The sequence below is a fragment of the Saccopteryx bilineata genome, chromosome 8, assembly GCF_036850765.1.
Source record: "Saccopteryx bilineata isolate mSacBil1 chromosome 8, mSacBil1_pri_phased_curated, whole genome shotgun sequence".
NCBI lineage: Eukaryota > Metazoa > Chordata > Mammalia > Chiroptera > Emballonuridae > Saccopteryx > Saccopteryx bilineata.
In genome coordinates this window covers 53,758,332-53,779,675 of record NC_089497.1, presented here as the reverse complement: position 1 = coordinate 53,779,675, position 21,344 = coordinate 53,758,332, and the positions used below count along the sequence as shown (strand labels likewise).

Sequence of the window (21,344 nt, the reverse complement as noted above, 5' to 3'; positions counted from 1 at the left end):
TTTCAATATAAGTTATTTCTAGAAAACTGAGAGGAGGAGAGCCCATTTCACTCCCCCGAAAGCAGATATAATGGCAATCTCTCCTCTTTAGCTTGGAAAGAACCTAGAGAAGATACCTGTGTGTTCTCAGCGAAGAGGCAATATGTGATACATTTTTCTTTTCCACTCTCTCGTATCTCCCCTGATAAGCGGAAAGCTATGAAAACTCACTGGGGAAAACACTGGGGCCTTGCGTAAGTGCTGAGCGCTGAGGAAAACCCTCAGAAAGACGCGGGGCGGCAGAAAGAGGCTGCACTCCACACTGAAAGAAGCTGGGTTCATACACTGTCTGCCACGGTAGCCCCCAGACCGAGGGGCACCCGATTCCCACGCACTTCAGCAGAAACACCAGCATGCCCCTCAAAGGCTGGGGAAGCTGGCAGATTAAACACGGCCCGGTGGCCCTGCGTCTGCAATGTTTTGTCAACAGTCAAGGACACTGCACGGCAATCATCAGCGGGTCAGGCTGCTGTGCTGCTCACAGTATTGTTATTCTTGTTGCTCAGCTGGCTCGAACCACTCACCACATGTCCTGAGAGGGGCAGCGTCCAGCTGTGAGGAAAAGCATGGCCTCTGCAGCTGCACTGCACTGCCTTGTTTGGCCAACTTATTTAGCCTCTCAGTGTTTGCATCTGTAAAATGGGATAATGATAATACACCTACTTTATAGGACTTGAGAGGATTAAAATGAATTAATTAATACTCCAGTGCTTAGAATGATGCCTGATAAATAATAATCACTATATAAGGAGAGATTTAAAAAGTCAGTAGTCAATGGCCAAATATTAGATTGAAATAAATGTGTACCAGCTAAAACCAGGAAGCATTTAAAAAAAAAAAAAGCTTTCCATCAAAGTACTGTCACTAGGCCCTGGCCGGTTGGCTCAGCGGTAGAGCGTCGGCCTAGCGTGCGGAGGACCCGGGTTCGATTCCCGGCCAGGGCACACAGGAGAAGCGCCCATTTGCTTCTCCACCCCTCCGCCGCGCTTTCCTCTCTGTCTCTCTCTTCCCCTCCCGCAGCCAAGGCTCCATTGGAGCAGAGATGGCCCGGGCGCTGGGGATGGCTCTGTGGCCTCTGCCCCAGGCGCTAGAGTGGCTCTGGTCGCAACATGGCGATGCCCAGGATGGGCAGAGCATCGCCCCCTGGTAGGCAGAGCGTCGCCCCTGGTGGGCGTGCCGGGTGGATCCCGGTCGGGCGCATGCGGGAGTCTGTCTGACTGTCTCTCCCCGTTTCCAGCTTCAGAAAAATGGAAGAAAAAAAAAAAAAAAAGTACTGTCACTAATCAGAAGCTGGACTAGCAGCCTCGCCCAGTTTCCCAGAAGAGCTGAGCCACACCCCTCCCCCAGCCCCAGCCCCAGCCCCAGGCGGGCTGGCTCCCCTCGTACCTTCTCAGCATCCTGCTCAAAGAGCCGCAGCTGGAAGCACTGGTCCAGCTTGAGCTTGCGCACGTGCCACATCTGGTGCAGATGCTGCCGGGTGGAGTGCAGCTTGTCCAGGAGGCTGGTGATCTTGGGCACCAAGCTCTGGAAGTCGGCGCTGCCAGGGATGCAGTTGCGCCCCGAGAAGCCATCGCTGCAGCGGATGCACTGCAGCAGCCGCTGCCCCTCTCGGTCCAGCTCCTCCACAGGGGCCTTCAGCACCTTCTTCTTGAGCTGCGTGTGCTCGTCGATGAGCCTCCGAGAGCCCTCCACGTCCACGGGGAACTCCTTCCGGGCCAGCATCTCCTGCAGGTCCTCTAGCCGCGAGAGCAGGTGCACAGCGCTGTTGAAGAACTCCTCCAGGGAGAGCCGCAGCTCAATCCACTCCTCGTGGTTGTAGTCCAGGGAGCCGTCGAACTCCTCCGTCAGCTGGGAGGGGTCCACCAGCTTCGTGAGGCCCTCCACGGACACCATGCTTGTCTGGAGGGCAGACACAGAGGAAGACTCAGTGAAGGGGGTGAGTAAGGGGAAGCCCAGGGCAGCAGCAGGCAGGGAGAGAGAATGTCAAGGGGAAAGGCCAAGATAAATCCACATGATAATGACCACAGTCTGCCTAAGAAAGGGACAGTGAAGAGCACATGGCCCACTGGGCATTAGCCATAATCAAATCAGCCAGGGTGAGTTTCAACAGACTGCTGACTGGCTCAAAAAGCCTCTCCACACGCCCACCATTTGCTATTCCTTTAAGTTTCTGCTCCTTTATCTTCCTCTTCTCCATCTCCTCGTCCACCGAAATGGGGCTTCAGATGCTAGAAGCAGAAGTTGGGTGAAAAACAGTGCCTGGGGTCATTTCTCTATAGCTTGAAAATCCACCCAGGCCCATGACCCAGAACATCACCACAAGTGCATTGAGCAATGTGGGCCATTACTTGAGCTGCAGGGATCTGAGTCTACCTTCCCTGCCTCGGGCTGGGCAGGCCTCAGCTACACACCGAGGCTCTCCCTGTTAGCCGACCCTGCTCTGACTTGGTTGGCCAGGACTAGAGTTTGGGCACAGGTAGTTTTTAAAAACTCCCTAGGTGATTCTAATGTGCAGCTGGTGATATAAACCTCTGCTGATCTGGATCCTTGCAACTCCAAGTGTGGCCCTTGGGGCAGTAGCATTAAGCCCTGGGAGCTTGTTAGACACGCAGCATCTCAGAACTCTCCCAGATCAGCTGAATCAGAATCTACATTTAACAAGATCTCCAGGGGACTCTGTGCATTAAACTTTGAGCAGGCCTGTTCTAGAGCACTTTCCCCTTTAAATCTGGCTCCAAGCTGACCACATCCAGGAAGTCTCCCACAACTGCATTCACCAATTAGTCAGTAAGTATCTGCTATTGAGGCCCTGGCCACTTGGCTCAGTGGATTGAGCCTTGGCCCAACGTGCAGATGTCCCCGGGTCCTGGTCAGGGCACATATAAGAAGTGACCACCTGCTTTTCTTCCTCTTCTTCTCCCCTTCTCTCTCTCTCTTCCTCTCGCAGCCAGTGGCTCGATTGGTTTGAGCGTCAGCCCCAGTGCTGAAGATAGCTTGGTCTGTCTGAGTGTCAGCCTCTGACAGGGGTTGTCGGGTGGATCCCAGTTGAGTGGACCTTGGTCAGATGGGTCCCAGTCAGGGCACATATGGTAGTCTGTCTCACTAACTCCTTTCTTCTCACTTAAAAAAAGTATCTGCTATTGAACAAACGTACAATCTCTGCCTGCATGAGGTATTTCACTGGCTGTTTGTAAGGTGTGCTTTATAAATACTCTTCCAAGTGGGGGGCTGCAGCTCTCTCCTGTACTTCCTGTTTAGGAGGCAGAGACAAGCGTGCTCACCTCGGGGTGAAGGGAGAGGGGAAGGGCTGGGACGCTCCACTGGAGCTAAGTTTCAGGACTTGTTAAAAAGATTACTTTCAATCTTTTCAGGTTATAAATATTGTATATAGACTTCTTATCACCACCTCTGTACAAACAAACCAAACTACAAAAATATAGGACTCCCCGTGTCGGGTGGGAGCAGGAGCATGAAAGCCAGCTGGTTTTGTATGTACTAGGTCTAAGTTGTTGTGTTCTTTAAGCAGAGAGAGAGTTGTTTTGCTCAGGTGGTCAGGTTGTTGCACTCAATCCCAGACTGTCGGGGCCACCACACCACACCCAGCGCTCTTGGCCTCGGGGGAACGGGAAGCTGCTGCACGTCCAGGGTTGCTCTGCCTTCCCAACACGCACACGTACACAACATGCACAAGTACACAAGGCTCACCCCCTGGCAGAGGGGGGCTACAGTTCCACGAAAGGGGAACAGCTCGAATTTGGCTGGAACAAAGGTTCCTAAATCATTGATTTAATCTGATGTGTTACCATTAAAAATTCTCAGGGGAGCTTGACCAGGCAGTGGTGCAGTGGATAGAGCGTCGGACTGGGATGGGGAGGATCCAGGTTCGAGACCCGAGGTTGCCAGCTTGAGCGCGGGCTCATCTGGTTTGAGCAAAGCTCACCAGCTTGGACCCAAGGTCGCTGGCTTGAGCAAGGGGTTACTTGGTCTGCTGAAAGCCCACGGTCAAGGCACATATGAGAAAGCAATCAATGAACAACTAAGGTGTCGCAACAAAAAACTGATGATTGATGCTTCTCATCTCTCTCCTGCCTGTCTGTACCTATCTATCCCTCTCTCTGACTGTAAAAAAATAAATAAATAAATAAATAAAATCTAAAAAAGAAAAATTCTCAGGGGACACATATGCTGTCTGAGAAAATCTAGCTAAAAAATAACATGTTTTCCCTGAGTATAAAAGAAAATAGAAAATATGAAGAGAATAAAAATCACCTGTAACCCAGCCACTTCTAAAAATCTACTAACATTGTCACACGTCTCTCAGTCTTCTTCATACACGCACTCAAAACACAAATTTCAGATTATACTGCCTGTACTGTTTATAGCCTACCTTTTTTAAAACAATATATCACAAGCATTTTTCAAAGACACTATTTTTCTAAATACGATTTTAATTGAGATATAATTGACATATAACTAAATATGCTTTTTAATGGCTTCATAGAACTTGTGCACTAATGTCAACAAATTAATGGATATTCAAGATACAAACTTGTGTGTGCCTGTATATGTATATACATACATGTGCATATATGTATATGTATATACATGTGTATTTATATTACAAGAACATTATGAGGAATGAACATCCTTGTAGACCTTTATTTGCTTATAATTATAATTAGGTTTTTAAAAAGTTTTGTTTAGTTTTTATATTAAAAGTATTTTGTAAGAATTACTAAATCAATAGATAAAAATCTTCTTAAGGCATCTGACCCAAATTACAAAGTTGCCCCCCAAAACAACTGTCCTAATTTACACATTCACCAATGGTACACAGAACTGGCTATTGACACTGTGCATTTAGAACAATCCCTTGCCCTGGCCAGATAGCTCAGCTGGCTGGAGCATCATCCTGAAGTACAGAGGTTGCTCTTTTGACCCCCAGTCAGGGTACACACAAAAATAGATATTCCTGTCTCTCTCTTGTGCTCTCCTTTCTTTCTCCCTAAAAATCAATACAATTAACATTGAAAAAAAAAAAAGAACAATATCTTGACCCTCTTGTGCCTCCCAGATGCAACTGGTAAGGCCACAGGAGCCAAGGCACCCTGAAACCCCGGCCGCAGACATGCACACAGTCGGGTAGCGGAGAAGCACAAGAGAGAATGTGTAGGTGGTGGAAGGGAAAGTTGTCTAAGAGAACGGTCTGGCTCACCTCAAAGATGAATTTGGAGCTGCCAAAGTTGGTCTTCTGTTTCTGCCAGAAGTTGTCGGGTTTAATGATGAGGGCCACATGGATCTCGGCTGGGAAGGCTTCCTGCAGCGTCTTGAGAAGGGGCTTAATGAGGTCCCACTTGGAGCCCCGCATGTCGATGATGACGGTGAAGCCACGTTTGCACACGTCCTCACTGTGGGGAGGTCAGAGGTCAGGCATGGTCATTCTGGATAGCTGAGACTTTGAACTACAGTAAAAAAGCATCCGGAAATCTGCATCTCTTTTAACCTGGACCACCCCTCCAACTTCACACCAGGTCTCCTGGACACCTTCCAATCCAACTCAAAATGCACTGCCCCAGAAAACCTTTCTAGATGAACCCCATCTGATTGAGGGCAAGCTGCCTACTCCTAGCACTTAGCAAAGAACTCAGCCTTCCCTATAGTCACTGGCATTTGTTGAGGTGTTTGTTCACTGTTTGGGTATTCACAATTATGTTTAATTTTACATTTAGTTTTTGTCTCTCTTGCTCCTGGGAGAAATCATTGTTTTCCGCATTTGAATATAAGCTCTCTAAAGACAGAGACCCTGTCGCCTTAAATGTGAGATTGAAAGCCCTTGGCATGAGTACTGTCCCTCCCCATGGCCACATCAGTGGCAGTCAGTGCTACAGTTTACCACTGGGCCCAAACTGGGCCAAAGAATCCTTTTCTTTCTTTCTTTTTTTTTTTTTTTTGTATTTTTCTGAAGCTGGAAACGGGGAGAGACAGTCAGACAGACTCCCGCATGCGCCCGACCGGGATCCACCCGGCACGCCCACCAGGGGCGATGCTCTGCCCACCAGGGGGTGATGCTTTGCCCCTCCAGGGGGTCACTATGCCGTGACCAGAGCCACTCTAGCGCCTGGGGCAGAGGCCAAGGAGCCATCCCCAGCACCCGGGCCATCTTTGCTCCAATAGAGCCTTGGCTTCGGGAGGGGAAGAGAGAGACAGAGAGGAAGGAGGGGGGGAGTGGAGAAGCAAATGGGCGCTTCTCCTATGTGCCCTGGCCGGGAATCGAACCCGGGTCCCCCGCACGCCAGGCCAACGCTCTACCGCTGAGCCAACTGGCCAGGGCAAGAATCCTTTTCAATAAAAGTTTTAGTCGATTCTAAATTGATAAGAGATGAAACACAAAGTATTAATAATATATATTTGCCACTACTGTATTTAAGATGTATTACTTATAGTTCAAAATGTTTGTCAACTTATAAAAAATCAGGTTGTTGAGTCATGTTGATTACTCACAGACAGTTAAAGGTAGACTGATTAGAAGGGTGGATAGAGCCTATTGTCTTATGCACTTCCATTGTAAGAGTCAGGGTACACAAAGGCATATTCCAATAAGTTAAGAGGGGGAAGCCACTCCTAAAATCAAGGCCAGATGAAGTGACAGTGACAGTGACCATCTTGAAAACGAAAAAATAAGCAGGCTAAGTGAATCAAGATGTTGCCACATGCCTTAGTAAGTAGCGAAGTTTATTTAAACACTTGGACTTTATAACTCCTAAAGAAAAAAATGGTCAAAATAGTTACAACATCTCAGTTTGGAAAACGGTCTTGGAAGAAAGTTTACATTTTGGTGGTAAGATTAAATAAGCCAAAAAGAAGAGAAGACCACCTATCTATTTATTTTATAACCCAAAATATACTTTGGTTAACTCACATTTTTATATAAACACTGGTGTAGTGTTTCCTTAGGGTCTTTCACTTAATATCCTATTACCCAGATTATACTTGCTTAAACCACGGTGCACGTTACACGACCCGCAGATGGGCACCACCACCTATCAATCACTTACAGCTACTGGAGGTAAGGCCACAATTGGAAGAATTAAGCCACAAATGGAAACAAAATCTCTTTTCAGGCTTCATTCTCAAATCTCAACATTGATGAGAACGTCACAGCCTGGTGAAGAGACCACAGCTGCTGTGATTACATGAATGTCTCAAGGATGAGGCAGCTCACGGGGGCCTCCCCGTTAGATGGAGAAACTGCCCAGGTGGGAGACTCTTTCCATTTCTTCCTGTTAATACAAAGAACTAGACTCACCATGGGAAGAAGCCTGAGTCTTTTGTTTCTCCCAAATCTTAGTCAACAAGTGGCCAGAGTCACCCATAAATAATTTTGTCTGACCGATTGTATGAAAGCAATGTGTTGTTTTCTTAAATTATGGAATTTCTTTCCCATTATAAAAGAAGCATCTGCTAATTATAGGAAAGTTCAAAGATCTATATAAGAGATACTAATGTTAGGAACGTATAATACTCTGTTCTATTTCTTTCCATTTTTTTTTTGCATGTAATTTTCATACCACATAGTGCTCTACTTTTCTTTGTAAGGTAGTTTTTTCTCAATTTCTTTGAAACTGTTACATTTAATGACACATAGTCCATCCAGCTTATATACATATAATAACTTATTTAATCATTCCCATTATAGCTTTGCAGAAAGACCTATCAATTTACATGGCTACCAGCAGTGCATAAGGGTAGCCCTCCCCCTCAGCTATAGCCTTATCAGCACTGAAATCTTTGCCTCTATTTTAGGAAAAGTACTGCATTACATTTAAATTTGCATTTCTCTGGTTACTAGCTATATCTTATAGGCCTGAAGGAATTTCTTCTGTGACTTCTTCAGCAGTTCTTCCACTCACTTTCCTACTGAATTTTTTTTTTTTTTTTACAGAGACAGAGCGAGAGTCAGAGGAATAGATAGGGACAGACAGACAGTAACGGAGAGAGATGAGAAGCATCAATCATCAGTTTTTCGTTGCGACACCTTAGTTGTTCATTGATTGCTTTCTCAAGTGCCTTGACCACGGGCCTTCAGCAGAATGAGTAACCCCTTGCTCAAGCCAGCGATCTTGGGTCCAAGCTGGTGAGCTTTGCTCAAACCAGATGAGCCCACGCTCAAGCTGGCGACCTCGGGGTCTTGAACCTGGGTCCTCCACATCCCAGTCCGACGCTCTATCCACTGCGCCACCGCCTGGTCAGGCTCTACTGGAATTTAATGCTTATTCTCTTGAGTTTGGTTTTGTTCAGCTTCTCTCACATTTGTTGCATGCCCACTGAGGTCAGGCACTGAAGATGACTGTAGGTCTTACCTTTCCCTTGCTATAACCAGCTTCCTCATGCACCTGCTCCTTGGGCTCCATCCCTGTGACCATACTTGTGCTGACATGAGAAATCTCCATCCCTATCAACAGTCATGGTGGCTACCAAGAGCTGGAGTGTGACTATCCCAGCATAAAAATGGGTGGTCAGGAACAGATTTCTGACAACTAATGTAAATATCAGGTACTAATATTCTCTAGGAAGTTCTCACTGACTCAGGAGATGGGGAAAGAGGCCTGGGGCTGAGAGCTAATCTAATTGGCATCCTTCTGTGAAACAGCCTAATCACTCAAGGTGCTTTGTGTGTTTGGTTTAGAGTAAGAAGCATAGCTGGGGGAGGGAAGAGAATTTCCTAGCATGTGCTTATTCGATGCCAGGTTCTATGGTGGGGCACTTGGCATACAATATTTCTTTTTATCCTTGCAATACATTATAAACTTGGGATGGTAATCTCCTTGTAAGAGATGATGAAACTGAGGCACAGAATTTGCTGAAGTTCCCATGACTAGCACGTGGCTAAGCAAATAATCAAAACCAGGACGGCTGACTATAAAGCCCACACTCAGGCACTATATTATATTGTTGTTATGTTATGTTATGTTTATATTATGTTATTACATCCTACCACCATCATCACTATGAGTGATGTTTTGGTCATTGGCAGTGGGGGTTAAGGGTCAGCAATGAGGTGATAAGGTTAGGGAGCTCCTAGGAGATGAGGAAAATTACAGCAAGGAGTCTAAGTGAATGGTCACTATTCTGTATTCTGCAAAATCACAAACCCACAGAAGCAAAGGAGTGTGGTATATTGAGAAAGTTCAAGTAATTCACTTTGGTTTAGGCACACAGGTAAGGAAGAGAGAGGTGACAGAGTGGTACTTGGTGCTTTAGAGAGCGCTATTTTAGGCTCTGACAATTCTCTTACATACCCTTCCACTCCCACCCCATCTGCTGCCAAGGAGACCTGCCCAGACAGAGTCCGAGCTGTGCCTCCAACCCTCCATGTAGACCAAGCTCCTAATACCCGAAACCCTAAAAGGCTCTCCTCAAAGGGACCTTAGCCTACTCCCATGTGTACCTGTTCCCCAGGTCTAATCCTCTAAGGCTAGTAACACCACCAGTATGAGCACCCCTAGGTTAAGGGATGGCAAAGGGCTGCTATTTGCAGTGTGGTGTGGCTAGAACATGGGTGTGTGAGCTGGGGAGCTCATATGCATGCATGAGCCCCCCACCCCCGCACAGTGGAGGGCAGAGCTGGGAAGACGGAGAAGAGAGGCAGAGTGTGGCCTGGAGCAGGTCTCCCTGTGCTGCCAAGTTCTGGCACGGAGAGCACAGGAGCCCAGCAAGTGTAAGTATGAAGCTGGCCTCCTCCGTCACTATGAAGCTATATTTGCCAAGGTGGAAGGATAGAACGTGTTCTATTTAACAGTTTGTTAGCTTGATATATTAATTTTCGACATTTAGACATAGGGTAGGGAATGTGGGTTCCTGTTTGTACTCTTGCCCCGGACACCAGAGAAGAGACAGGGATGGAAATAGGTCCCCAATCGGGAAGGCAGGGGTGCTGGATTTATCCCGAGGGTGTCATTCCATGAAGTAACATGATCAGGTGGCTTGGAAAGCTTACCCCCGCTGTGCAGAGGGGGAGGACATTGGGGACAGGCAGCAGGAGTGGCAACAGCAGAATCAGGAAAGCCCCCTCCAGTGGGTCTTTGTTAAAATGCCTCTAAGTACAGCTGCCTTGGGCAGCCCTCTCTAAAGCGCAGCTGTCACCTGGCACACCCTCCCTCCCTTCCCTGAGTTATTTTTTTCTTGGCATTTATTACCATTAAGGTCACACACTTTACGTATTCACTTATTGTCCATCAGCCATTACTACAAAATCAACTCAGTGAGGGCAGGACTGTGTTCATTCACTGCTGGGTTCCCAGCGGCTGCGACAGCGCCTGGTTTAGGCTGATGGTATGCTGAGGAGGCAGAGGTAGCAGTTAAGGGTGTGGAATCTAGAACCACCCTTCCTCGGTATAAATCCCAGCTCCATCACTCACATATTGAAAAACCTTAGGCAAGTTGCTTTTAACCTCTATGCCACAGTCCCTGCACTGTAACACAGGAATAACAGTAACTACATGATAGGGTTAATATGCATAGAAGCACTTATGATGGTGCCAGGAACACAGTCTGGACTGTGTCAGTCTTAGCTGCCGTGGGAGACACTGCTGGTGCCCGCCCAGGGCTCCTTTATTGACCCCTGTGCCCCGTCCCCAGCTCTGACGGTGGTGAGGAAGGATATCAGCTCACACCTGCCATCATCTCTGGAGACTTGCCTTTGGCTGTTGGGCTCCATTTCTCCAAGAGACACAAGCAAGATTATGCCCGCACCCCAGAGAGGGCAGTGCCTCCCTTTTACAGGGGTACCAAGGCTTAGGCCCTGTACCTTAATGCAGAGTAACTCTGAAGTGTGCTTTAGGCTCCAGAGGCTCCCCATTCTCCCTGCCGGTCTCTGGCTAGACTGAGACCACATCCTTGCTCAGTCCTTCCCTTCCCCACTCTGTCTCTCCAACTCCCTACTCCTGTACGAGTTTTTCCCGAAGAGAATGCCCTACTAAATCATTCGCACCTGAAGCCCTGTCTCAAGAAACACAGCCTAAGACAGTTGCTTTTATTCTTGTGTTATGAATAATAATGGAAAAATAAATATTTTATACATATATGAAATTCTGAAGGAATTTGAGGAACCTCCTCTGGACTAAAGGAGAGACCTGGGTTACAAATCTTGACCTGCGTCAGTCATACTGGGCTCGGTTCCTCGTAGGTGTTCATACTGGGCCTGGTTCCTTGTAGCTGTTCATACTGGGCTCGGTTCCTCGTAGCTGTTCGTACTGGGCTCGGTTCCTCGTAGCTGTTCGTACTGGGCCCGGTTCCTCGTAGGTGTTCATACTGGGCTCGGTTCCTCGTAGCTGTTCATACTGGGCTCGGTTCCTCGTAGCTGTTCATACTGGGCTCGGTTCCTCGTAGCTGTTCATACTGGGCCTGGTTCCTCGTAGGTGTTCATACTGGGCCTGGTTCCTCGTAGGTGTTCATACTGGGCCTGGTTCCTCGTAGCTGTTCATACTGGGCTCGGTTCCTCGTAGGTGTTCATATTGGGCCTGGTTCCTCGTAGGTGTTCATACTGGGCTCGGTTCCTCGTAGGTGTTCATACTGGGCTCGGTTCCTCGTAGGTGTTCAGTAACGTTGGCCGAACGGAAAACCCCATGGCCGGTGGTGGTAGATGTGCACAGAAGAGGGGGAGATCACCCAGTGAAAATGAGTAAGATGAAAAGAACCATCTTCTGAGTCAAGCACAGAACCCTGATGGAATATCAGTGTTTAAGAAATGAGAGAAGCCCTGGCCGGTTGGCTCAGTGGTAGAGCGTCGGCCTAGCGTGCGGAGGACCCGGGTTCGATTCCCGGCCAGGGCACACAGGAGAAGCGCCCATTTGCTTCTCCACCCCTCCGCTGCGCTTTCCCTCTCTGTCTCTCTCTTCCCCTCCCGCAGCCAAGGCTCCATTGGAGCAAAAATGGCCCGGGCGCTGGGGATGGCTCTGTGGCCTCTGCCCCAGGCGCTAGAGTGGCTCTGGTCGCAACATGGCGACGCCCAGGATGGGCAGAGCATCGCCCCCTGGTGGGCAGAGCGTCGCCCCTGGTGGGCGTGCCGGGTGGATCCCGGTCGGGCGCATGCGGGAGTCTGTCTGACTGTCTCTCCCTGTTTCCAGCTTCAGAAAAATGAAAAAAAAAAAAAAAAAAGAAATGAGAGAAGAAAATAGATGAACCTGAGGGGCAAACGCAGGGAGCTTAGAGAGAACCAGCAGAGGACTGAAATGAAAGAAAGCACGAAGCCAAGGTTTTCTAGAAGGAACAGGTGTCAGGTGCTGCAGAGAGGTAGGTCATTAGCTGAGACCAGAAGTCCCGCATTCCTCAGCTGAGAGGCCACGGGCCCCTGGTCAGGGCAGGGTCAGTGGCGGGGGGGGGGGCTGGGGCAGGAACTGGGTGGGCGCTGGGAAGCAATCTTCTTAGTTGATCTCTGGGATGACTGGAGGAAATGTCACCAGGGTTGTTATGGGTTCATTCCCTCCCTTGGCCCCATCTCCCTGACTCCAGAAGTGACCAAGGTCTGTACACTATTCTCAGCTACCCCAAGTCCCACAGCGGCTCCCTGGCCGGCACGCCCCCAGAAATCATTTCCTCTCACCCCGCATGCTCAGTGCGGAGCAGTGTGAGCAAAGTGATTTACACTGGGATATAACTACCAGGTGACCCGCCTTCTCCCTTTAGGTTATTTACCTTTTAAAAGATATTTATTAGCCCAAATAAAAATTTCAGAGGCTGGATTTTTGCACTGTGTATTGTGAATACGGGAATGTAGAAAGGTGAAGCTTGGAACAGCTGGCCTTCCAATGCACTGAGGACAAAGGACAGCAAGTGACCCTCCCCACCTCCCACCCCCTACTTTACAGGGAGTGTGTAGCCACTGCTCCGTCACCCTGCCCCACTACGTCCCACCTGGGGCTGGAGACCTGGGCCCCCTTGGCCAGCTTCTCACCCTCTGTGATAAATTGTAGTCCCTTCAAACTGAGCTGTGAACTGTTTCACAGACCCTGGGGTGCTCTCGGCCCAGAACTAAACAGACTGAAGACTGGATGATTGATCAGATATTTCTTGTACTCAGTTCTAGACCATTTGTTCTTTCATTCAGTACATGTCACTGGGGCTGTTTGCACTCAGCGAGTCTGTGCTATCTCAAAAAAGCACTGTCATGACTTTATGCTAATGTGTCTAATGTTTTTTAAGTTATAGTGACCTTCACTTATCATGTAGGACACATTTAAAATGACGATTGAAGATTCCCTTTCAGATATTCTGATGAAAACCAGTCTGGATGAGGCCTAGGAGTCTCCCCAGGTGATCTAAGGACAACACTAGACTCTTTTAAGTGTGGTTTGTGAATTTAATGATCAAGTCTCAGGCTGTATAAATTGAATTAGAATAAACATTAATAGACAGCAGGTAACACACACATATATTAGACAGAACAGCAATAAAATACAGTCAGAACAACGTTTGCAAGGAGAGCCAACAGCTGTGCCTTATGGGAGCCTATCAGAAACGGTTTCTCTCCACAGCCGGCTGCTCTCTGGAATGGGTCATTTATTCTAAGCGCAGGTTTGGGAGGGTCCGACCCCTGCAGTGCATTTCTCCAGTCCTTTCTGCAAAGGAGCTCCTCTTCCCTTGGCCTCAGGAGGCTTTCCCTGCAGGCCTGGCAGCTGCCTTCTCAGCGCAATCGGCTGTGTCAACCAGACGCCCGTGGGGCAGCCGCTTTCCTGGGCTTCCCTCTCTACCTCTGACTTGCTCTGAAGTCTCTGTGGGGTGTCTGCTTATCATACACCTGGCCTGGCAGCCTCACCTAAAACTTCTGGGAAAGTCGTGGAGGTGTTCTGGGGTCCTGACCACATCTGATGCTCCCAGGGTCATCTCTCGACTCACTGAGCTGGGAACTCTGAGAGGGCTGCCCCAGGTCTGACTGGGGGTGGCAAGGAACCAGTGAAGAGGTGTCCCCTGGCGCCTTCGTACGCCTGGTGCGCCCCCCTCCAGGCCGAGCAGAGATCACAGTTTAGCAGTCCACTATCGAACCCAACTCCCCAGAGTGGTTGTATTAGGCACGGTTGTTGTTGGTAATGGTTTTAAGCATCTCTGGAGGAGGCTTAAACTCTTCCTTCTCTAAACCCCTCCTGGCTCATTCACATGCTCACACGGCTGGTCTGCTCACTGGCCTTTGAAGTTGCCTCCTGTTTGAGCTGATATGATTACCCCAGTCGTTTCACACATCAGGATTCTCAGTTAGTTTAGGGAGCAAGCATTCAGGCACCGGTGCCTCAAGCCAAGCTCTGGGACCTGGACAGCAGGACAGAGCACCTGTCAAGGACAACCCCAGACCAGGCTTTCACTCTGGGTTTCCGGTCTGGCCTCAGGGACCCAAGGGCCACTTTTTTCCAATACCTGCTCCCACAACTCCTCCCCTGGTCTTTGGCCGAGTGAAGCCCTCTGGATTCTAGCCCAATCACATCAGTGAACCATTCTGGAAACCTCCCAGTATCGTCTGTCCAAGGGGCGGGACATAACTGCTACCTTCTCCCCGGGCTCTTCCCTGACCTCCCTGGTCACACACACAGCATTATCCACACCCTTCTTAAGTTCTTTATTAATTTCAGTTTTGGATGAGACTCTGTCCTCTCGTCCCTCTACTTCTTGATGTTTGCCCACCCCAACCCCATCTTTACCTAGATAACTTCTCACATTTCTCATTCAACTCACATGCCTCTTCCTCCAATAAGTCTTCTCTTATTGACACTTTCTCTCTCCATCCCACTCCAACCCCAATGAGATAAGAGCTCTTCACATGTGCTGCCATCACCTTGTGCTTATTCTGCATGGCAGTTGACCTATGTGGGTAACAACAGCCAGGCTCTGGCTGTTCAAGCTCTGTATCCCTTACAGGGATATATACAACTTAAAAATGAGAACCTAGTTATGAAGATGCTACATAAATGATATTGTGCCATATAAATAGATCATATTATCCATGAATTAATTTACTCACTCAACAAATATTTATTGAGCACTTACCTTGTGGCTGAGCCCCCCCCCCTCCCCGCTAGGTACTGGTATATACATGTGAACAAGATAGAAACATTCTAGGGGGAGAGATGGACATTAAGACAGTAGCTAGGTAAAAGAATAACTGCAAGTTGTGTTAAGTCTTAAGAACTTCTCAGGCCATCAGGACAGGCCACTATGAGGAGGTAACAATTTAAGCAGAGATGAAAACTGTGAGGAGGAACTATTTAAGGGAACAGAAAAGAATAATGCAGGCAGAGGGGAGAAAGCCTGTGCAAAGGCCCTGAGGTAGAAAGAGCCTGTGTACTGGCTGCTCCTCCGTCACAGGGAGGAAGCAGGGGTGGTGAAGTTTGGTAAGAAGGCAAGAGACCAGCGCCAGAGCTGGGCTGGACCTCAAACCTTGAGCTCCAAACCTCACGCTGGAGAGAAATGTTAAATGAGAATCAAACTACTGAAACTGGGAGTGGCTGTTTTTGATAAAAATGGGACATCTGCCTGACCAGGCGGTGGCGCAGTGGATAGAGTGTCGGACTGGGATGCGGAGGACCCAGGTTCGAGACCCCGAGGTCGCCAGCTTGAGTGTGGGCTCATCTGGCTTGAGCAAAAAGCTCACCAGCTTGGACCCAAGGTCGCTGGCTCCAGCAAGGGGTTACTCGGTCTGCTGAAGGCCCACGGTCAAGGCACATATGAGAAAGCAATCAGTGAACTAAAGTGTCACAATGAAAAACTGATGATTGATGCTTCTCATCTCTCTCCATTCCTGTCTGTCTGTTCCTGTCTATCCCTCTCTCTGACTCTCTCTCTGTCCTTGTAAAAAAATAAAAATAAAAAATAAAAATAAATAAAAATGGGACATCTACATCCATTAATGGTAAAAGCTAATTTTTATTGAGCACATGAGAATCTGTTTTGCTAAGCATTTTATATGCATTATCTGAGTTATTCCTTAGGTGAAACTCATGAGTAGATGCTATCATATCCCTCCCTATAGTTGAGTAACCTGTTTTAGCCACCAGGAAGACGTAAAATCAATATTTAAATCTGATCTGTTTGATGCCAGCATTGTCATGCTACCTGGCCTCAGAGTGACACAGAGTGCTGGAACTTAAAGCAGCTTGAATGCTTACTCTGGCTAACCCTTTGTTTTCAGTGCTGAAGGCAGCACAATCCAGGGGAAAGAAGGGACCTGCTCGGGGTCACACTGTTAGGTGGATGTTCCGGCCACTTGGGCCAGGTATCCAGGTGCCTATCTCCCTGTTTCAGGCCTTCTGTTAAGCCACCAGCACTCCGGAACTGAGAGGGAGGAGAATCCTCCTAGACATCAATAATGTGGTGTGGAGGCCCAGGGCATCCTGTGTTGAGTACTAAAACCCCTCCCCAGGAACGAGGACCCTCCTGTTCATGGTTTCCACTGTGCTCTGGCCTGACCGTGTTTGCCCCAGGCCCCGTGATGCCACCTAAGATTTACCTTGTGTCTAGGGTCGTCTGGAAGATCCTTACTTGAAACAGCTATTGGAAAAAATATAACTGCTCCATCATGACAGCAGTGGGGATTAGGGACCCGCCACGAGCACCTCCCCAGCAGACCAGGCGAGGGGACACGAGCGTTTCTCAGTGCGGGCTCGAGGGCGGTTTCGTTGGTGACAGTTGTGGAGTAGGGGGTGTCAGCCATGTGGGGTGTCGGAATCCTGGTGTGAGCCCCAGGAATCCCAGTGCTTGAGTTGTGATGGAGCAGAAGCAACCTTCCCGTCAGACCTATTCACTGGGTAGTCCAAGGAAGGTGAGCAGCTGAGCGCTGGAGGGGAGGGGACAGCAGAAGGGCCTCGGGAAGGGGGCCCGTTTATCGAGGGCAGCACGGCCGCCACACACGCGCTCGCCCTGCGGGAGCAAGCAGACTCTCAACGCAGGTGGTTTGCAGCGAGGACCGAAGCCCTCCCCACGGAGCACAGACAGCCCTGCACACCTGGAGACAGTTCACAGAGCAGACTGAAACCAGTAAAGGAAGAAGAGTAGCCCCAACAAGTCACTCACGTCACACTTTCCCCCAGAACTCTGCTGTGCTCTGTCTTCCTGTTCTGGAGCCAGATTCTCTGGTCAGTATGTAAGGAGAGGCAGGGTCCTGACCCGTTGGTGTCAGAGCTCCCGTGCCATCCTCAGGGCTGCAGGATCTAGCTAGATTTTGTTCCCACCTTCAGCCCATCACTCTGATCTGTGTTACTGTGTTTTCTGCTCCTTGTTGCTACTCTCTTTTTTTCCTTTCTTTCTTTCTTTCTTTCTTTTTTTTTTTTTTTGATTTTATTTATTGATTTTACAGAGGAGTGGAGGAATGAGAAGTATCAAAGTATCAACTCATAGTTGGTTCACTCTAGCTGTTCATCGCTTGCTTGTTATATGTGCCTTGACCAGGCAAGCCCAGGGTTTCGAACCGGTGACCTCAGCAACCGCAGCCCTCCAAGTCGATGCTCTATCCACTGCTCCAGCACCCCACAGGCCCCGTGCTCCTTATTGCTATTTTAACAGCAGCTCTCCACTGATTGCCCCAAACCACACCACACCTTCTTAAACAATCAGGTGTTAAAGAAAAGTGTTAAAGACACATTAGCACCTGCTTTAAGCTCTCTAATTGGTATAATCAGAAGCAGTGCCTCATAGAGAAATGAGCCACTCCCGGGATGTCGTGTCCTGAATGAGGCTTGCCGGCACAGACAGTTCTCAAATGCGTCCTCCACAACCGGGAGGGGGAGGGCCCCGGACCGCTGGGTGTAGGAGGGCAGGGGAGGGCGCAAGGAGGGGGAGGGCCCTGGACCGCTGGGTGTAGGGAGGCAGGGGAGGGCGCAGGGAGGGGGAGGGCCCCGGACCGCTGGGTGTAGGAGAGCAGGGGAGGGTGCAGGGACCAGGGACGGGGAGGGCCCCTGACCGCTGGGTGTAGGGAGGCAGGGGAGGGCGCAGGGAGGGGGAGGGCCCTGGACCGCTGGGTGTAGGAGGGCAGGGGAGGGCGCAGGGAGGGGGAGGGCCCCTGACCGCTGGGTGTAGGGAGGCAGGGGAGGGCGCAGGGAGGGGGAGGGCCCCGGACCGCTGGGTGTAGGAGGGCAGGGGAGGGCGCAGGGAGGGGGAGGGCCCCTGACCGCTGGGTGTAGGGAGGCAGGGGAGGGCGCAGGGAGGGGGAGGGCCCTGGACCGCTGGGTGTAGGAGGGCAGGGGAGGGCGCAGGGAGGGGGAGGGTCCCTGACCGCTGGGTGTAGGGAGGCAGGGGAGGGCGCAGGGAGGGGGAGGGCCCCGGACCGCTGGGTGTAGGGAGGCAGGGGAGGGCGCAGGGAGGGGGAGGGCCCCGGACCGCTGGGTGTAGGGAGGCAGGGGAGGGCGCAGGGACGGGGAGGGCCCCGGACCGCTGGGTGTAGGGAGGCAGGGGAGGGCGCAGGGAGGGGGAGGGCCCCTGACCGCTGGTTGTAGGAGGGCAGGGGAGGGCGCAGGGAGGGGGAGGGTCCCTGACCGCTGGGTGTAGGGAGGCAGGGGAGGGCGCAGGGAGGGGGAGGGCCCCGGACCGCTGGGTGTAGGGAGGCAGGGGAGGGCGCAGGGACGGGGAGGGCCCCGGACCGCTGGGTGTAGGGAGGCAGGGGAGGGCGCAGGGAGGGGGAGGGCCCCGGACCGCTGGGTGTAGGGAGGCAGGGGAGGGCGCAGGGAGGGGGAGGGCCCTGGACCGCTGGGTGTAGGAGGGCAGGGGAGGGCGCAGGGAGGGGGAGGGCCCCTGACCGCTGGGTGTAGGGAGGCAGGGGAGGGCGCAGGGAGGGGGAGGGCCCCGGACCGCTGGGTGTAGGAGGGCAGGGGAGGGCGCAGGGAGGGGGAGGGCCCCTGACCGCTGGGTGTAGGGAGGCAGGGGAGGGCGCAGGGAGGGGGAGGGCCCTGGACCGCTGGGTGTAGGTGGGCTGGGGAGGGCGCTGGGAGGGGGAGGGTCCCTGACCGCTGGGTGTAGGGAGGCAGGGGAGGGCGCAGGGAGGGGGAGGGCCCCGGACCGCTGGGTGTAGGGAGGCAGGGGAGGGCGCAGGGAGGGGGAGGGCCCCGGACCGCTGGGTGTAGGGAGGCAGGGGAGGGCGCAGGGACGGGGAGGGCCCCGGACCGCTGGGTGTAGGGAGGCAGGGGAGGGCGCAGGGAGGGGGAGGGCCCCTGACCGCTGGTTGTAGGAGGGCAGGGGAGGGCGCAGGGAGGGGGAGGGACCCTGACCGCTGGGTGTAGGGAGGCAGGGGAGGGCGCAGGGAGGGGGAGGGCCCCGGACCGCTGGGTGTAGGGAGGCAGGGGAGGGCGCAGGGACGGGGAGGGCCCCGGACCGCTGGGTGTAGGGAGGCAGGGGAGGGCGCAGGGAGGGGGAGGGCCCCGGACCGCTGGGTGTAGGGAGGCAGGGGAGGGCGCAGGGAGGGGGAGGGCCCCTGACCGCTGGTTGTAGGAGGGCAGGGGAGGGTGCAGGGACGGGGAGAGCTCCCTCGCCTGCCTCTCGGCACTGCGCACCGTCAGCTGGATTCAGCCGCCATCAGGGCCTCCTCAGGATCTATGTTAACTCACAGGAGGTATTTTGTTTGTTGGTTTTTGTTCTTTGTTTTGTTTTTACAGGACACTCCTGTCCACTTTCCTAGGTCATGACTATTCCAAAGAATCTGTGTCTATTCTGCCCATTTAACAACACATCTTTTGCCTCTGCACCTTTCCCCGTGATGCCAGGATGGGAGGCAAAGGTCAAAGGTGATGATTTATTCTAAATCGAAGTCTCTTTACAGTGAGGAGATCCTGACTAGCTGGTCTAGGGCTGGGCTCAGCAGTGTGTCAGTTCCCCGAGGACTGAGCGGACAGCCAGTGAAGCTCTGCCACAGTAACGGTTGTAGAGATCTGCTGTCCATCTCCAGGGCCAGGAGCTTGCCCCTGCCAAGTCCCCATGCTTGACTTGACCAGAACCAAACCCAACTCTCGCCCCGTCAGAGTCCCAGGGAAACCCCACACTGGAGGCCAAATGAGGAAGGCTGTCATTTTTCACCTCTTTAAAGTCTACTGCCCAATTCCAGCCAGATGAAGCTGTTTAAAAAACAAACAAAAAGTTCCCATTGCAAAAGTGCCGGGGGCAGAAAGGTGGCTGGTTCTCAGTGTTCCCCCTGACAGGGCATGGTGAAGTACTAAACAGCACAGGCTCAGACCCCAAGACCCCTTCCTGCATCCCCAGGTGAGGTCATGAAAGTGACAGGTCCAGTGGCCTTAAAACACAGCCGACCTCTGCATCCACACTGACTTTCTCGATGCCATCTTTTAACAAAATGCTTTCTAAAAATCAAGTCTGCTCAGAAAGAGCTAAGGTTCGCCATCCTACAGATAGTCAAAAGAGCACACCACAGGCTAAAGGAAGCTCCCAAGGAGAGTTCCAGAAATGTCAGAGGTGGCGGCCAAGGAGAAACTGTGCCGCCTTCCCAAGGATGGCTGCCTCAGGGGGGCACCTGGGTTAGCTGCACAAACCCTGGTGCGCTGGCTAATCAGCAGGGTGTTACACAGTCTCACGAGGTCTGACACACAGCTGCCATTCACCTGGGGAACAGAGCCACTTTCTCCATCAGACTGGCCTGGGGGCAGCACATCTGGGAGGAGCTACTCTGAGAGAAGAGAAAGAGAGCTTGGAGAGTCCCGGAGAAGCCTGGGGCTGGCCGCCAGAGCGGGAAGGTGGCCGAGAGGCGGGTTCAGGGGAGCTGGGATGGAAACTGACATGTCCATTTCCAGACGGCAGCTTCCTGCCCTACTTCCCACCGTCCCTCACATAGCTAGCCGTTCCTCCCTCCTTCTGGGACGTTCAGAAGAGGAAGCAGGAATGAACTAGACTGCAAAGCAGCAGAGGGACAGAGAGAACAACTGGAAACCAAAACCACACCCTCCCCAACACAGCGCTTCCTGTGTTCCCACCTCCACCCTGGACAAACACCGGGCTGTGCACTCTGGCCTTCTCCACAGCCCCTTCTTCCCCCACAGTTAGGTTGGGTGAAAAATAGGTCATCCTTTAACTTAAAAAAAAAAAGGTCATTATAATCACTGCTCATACATCTGTGAGCAGCAAACCAAAGATTGAGTCCATTTCCGAAGGCTGTGACCTGTCTAACCGCAATGCCTCAGCCACCACAACTGTAAGACTGTCAGATGCAGCGGCTTCTCCAGAACGGGATGACAGAGAAGAGAGAAGACGAGTGACTGCAGTGGTACCGGTACCGCCCTGTGCTGCCGGGGTCAGCCTGGGGCTGCAGCTGGCAGGAGGCAGAGTGC

At 51.4% G+C, this 21,344-nt stretch overlaps 1 protein-coding gene across 23 annotated transcripts in view; it reads right to left on the bottom strand.

The window, feature by feature from the left end:
• KALRN (kalirin RhoGEF kinase) overlaps positions 1–21,344 on the bottom strand; it is a 735,103-nt gene that overhangs the window by 485,098 nt on the left and 228,661 nt on the right. For all 23 annotated transcript variants that reach the window (XM_066240737.1, XM_066240739.1, XM_066240742.1 and 20 more), the window contains exons 4-5: positions 5,255–5,447; positions 1,426–1,938 (exon numbers count right to left, since the gene is read on the bottom strand). In XM_066240737.1, coding sequence (XP_066096834.1) covers positions 1,426–1,938; positions 5,255–5,447 — 706 coding nt within the window. The remainder of the gene's footprint in view (positions 1–1,425; positions 1,939–5,254; positions 5,448–21,344) is intronic.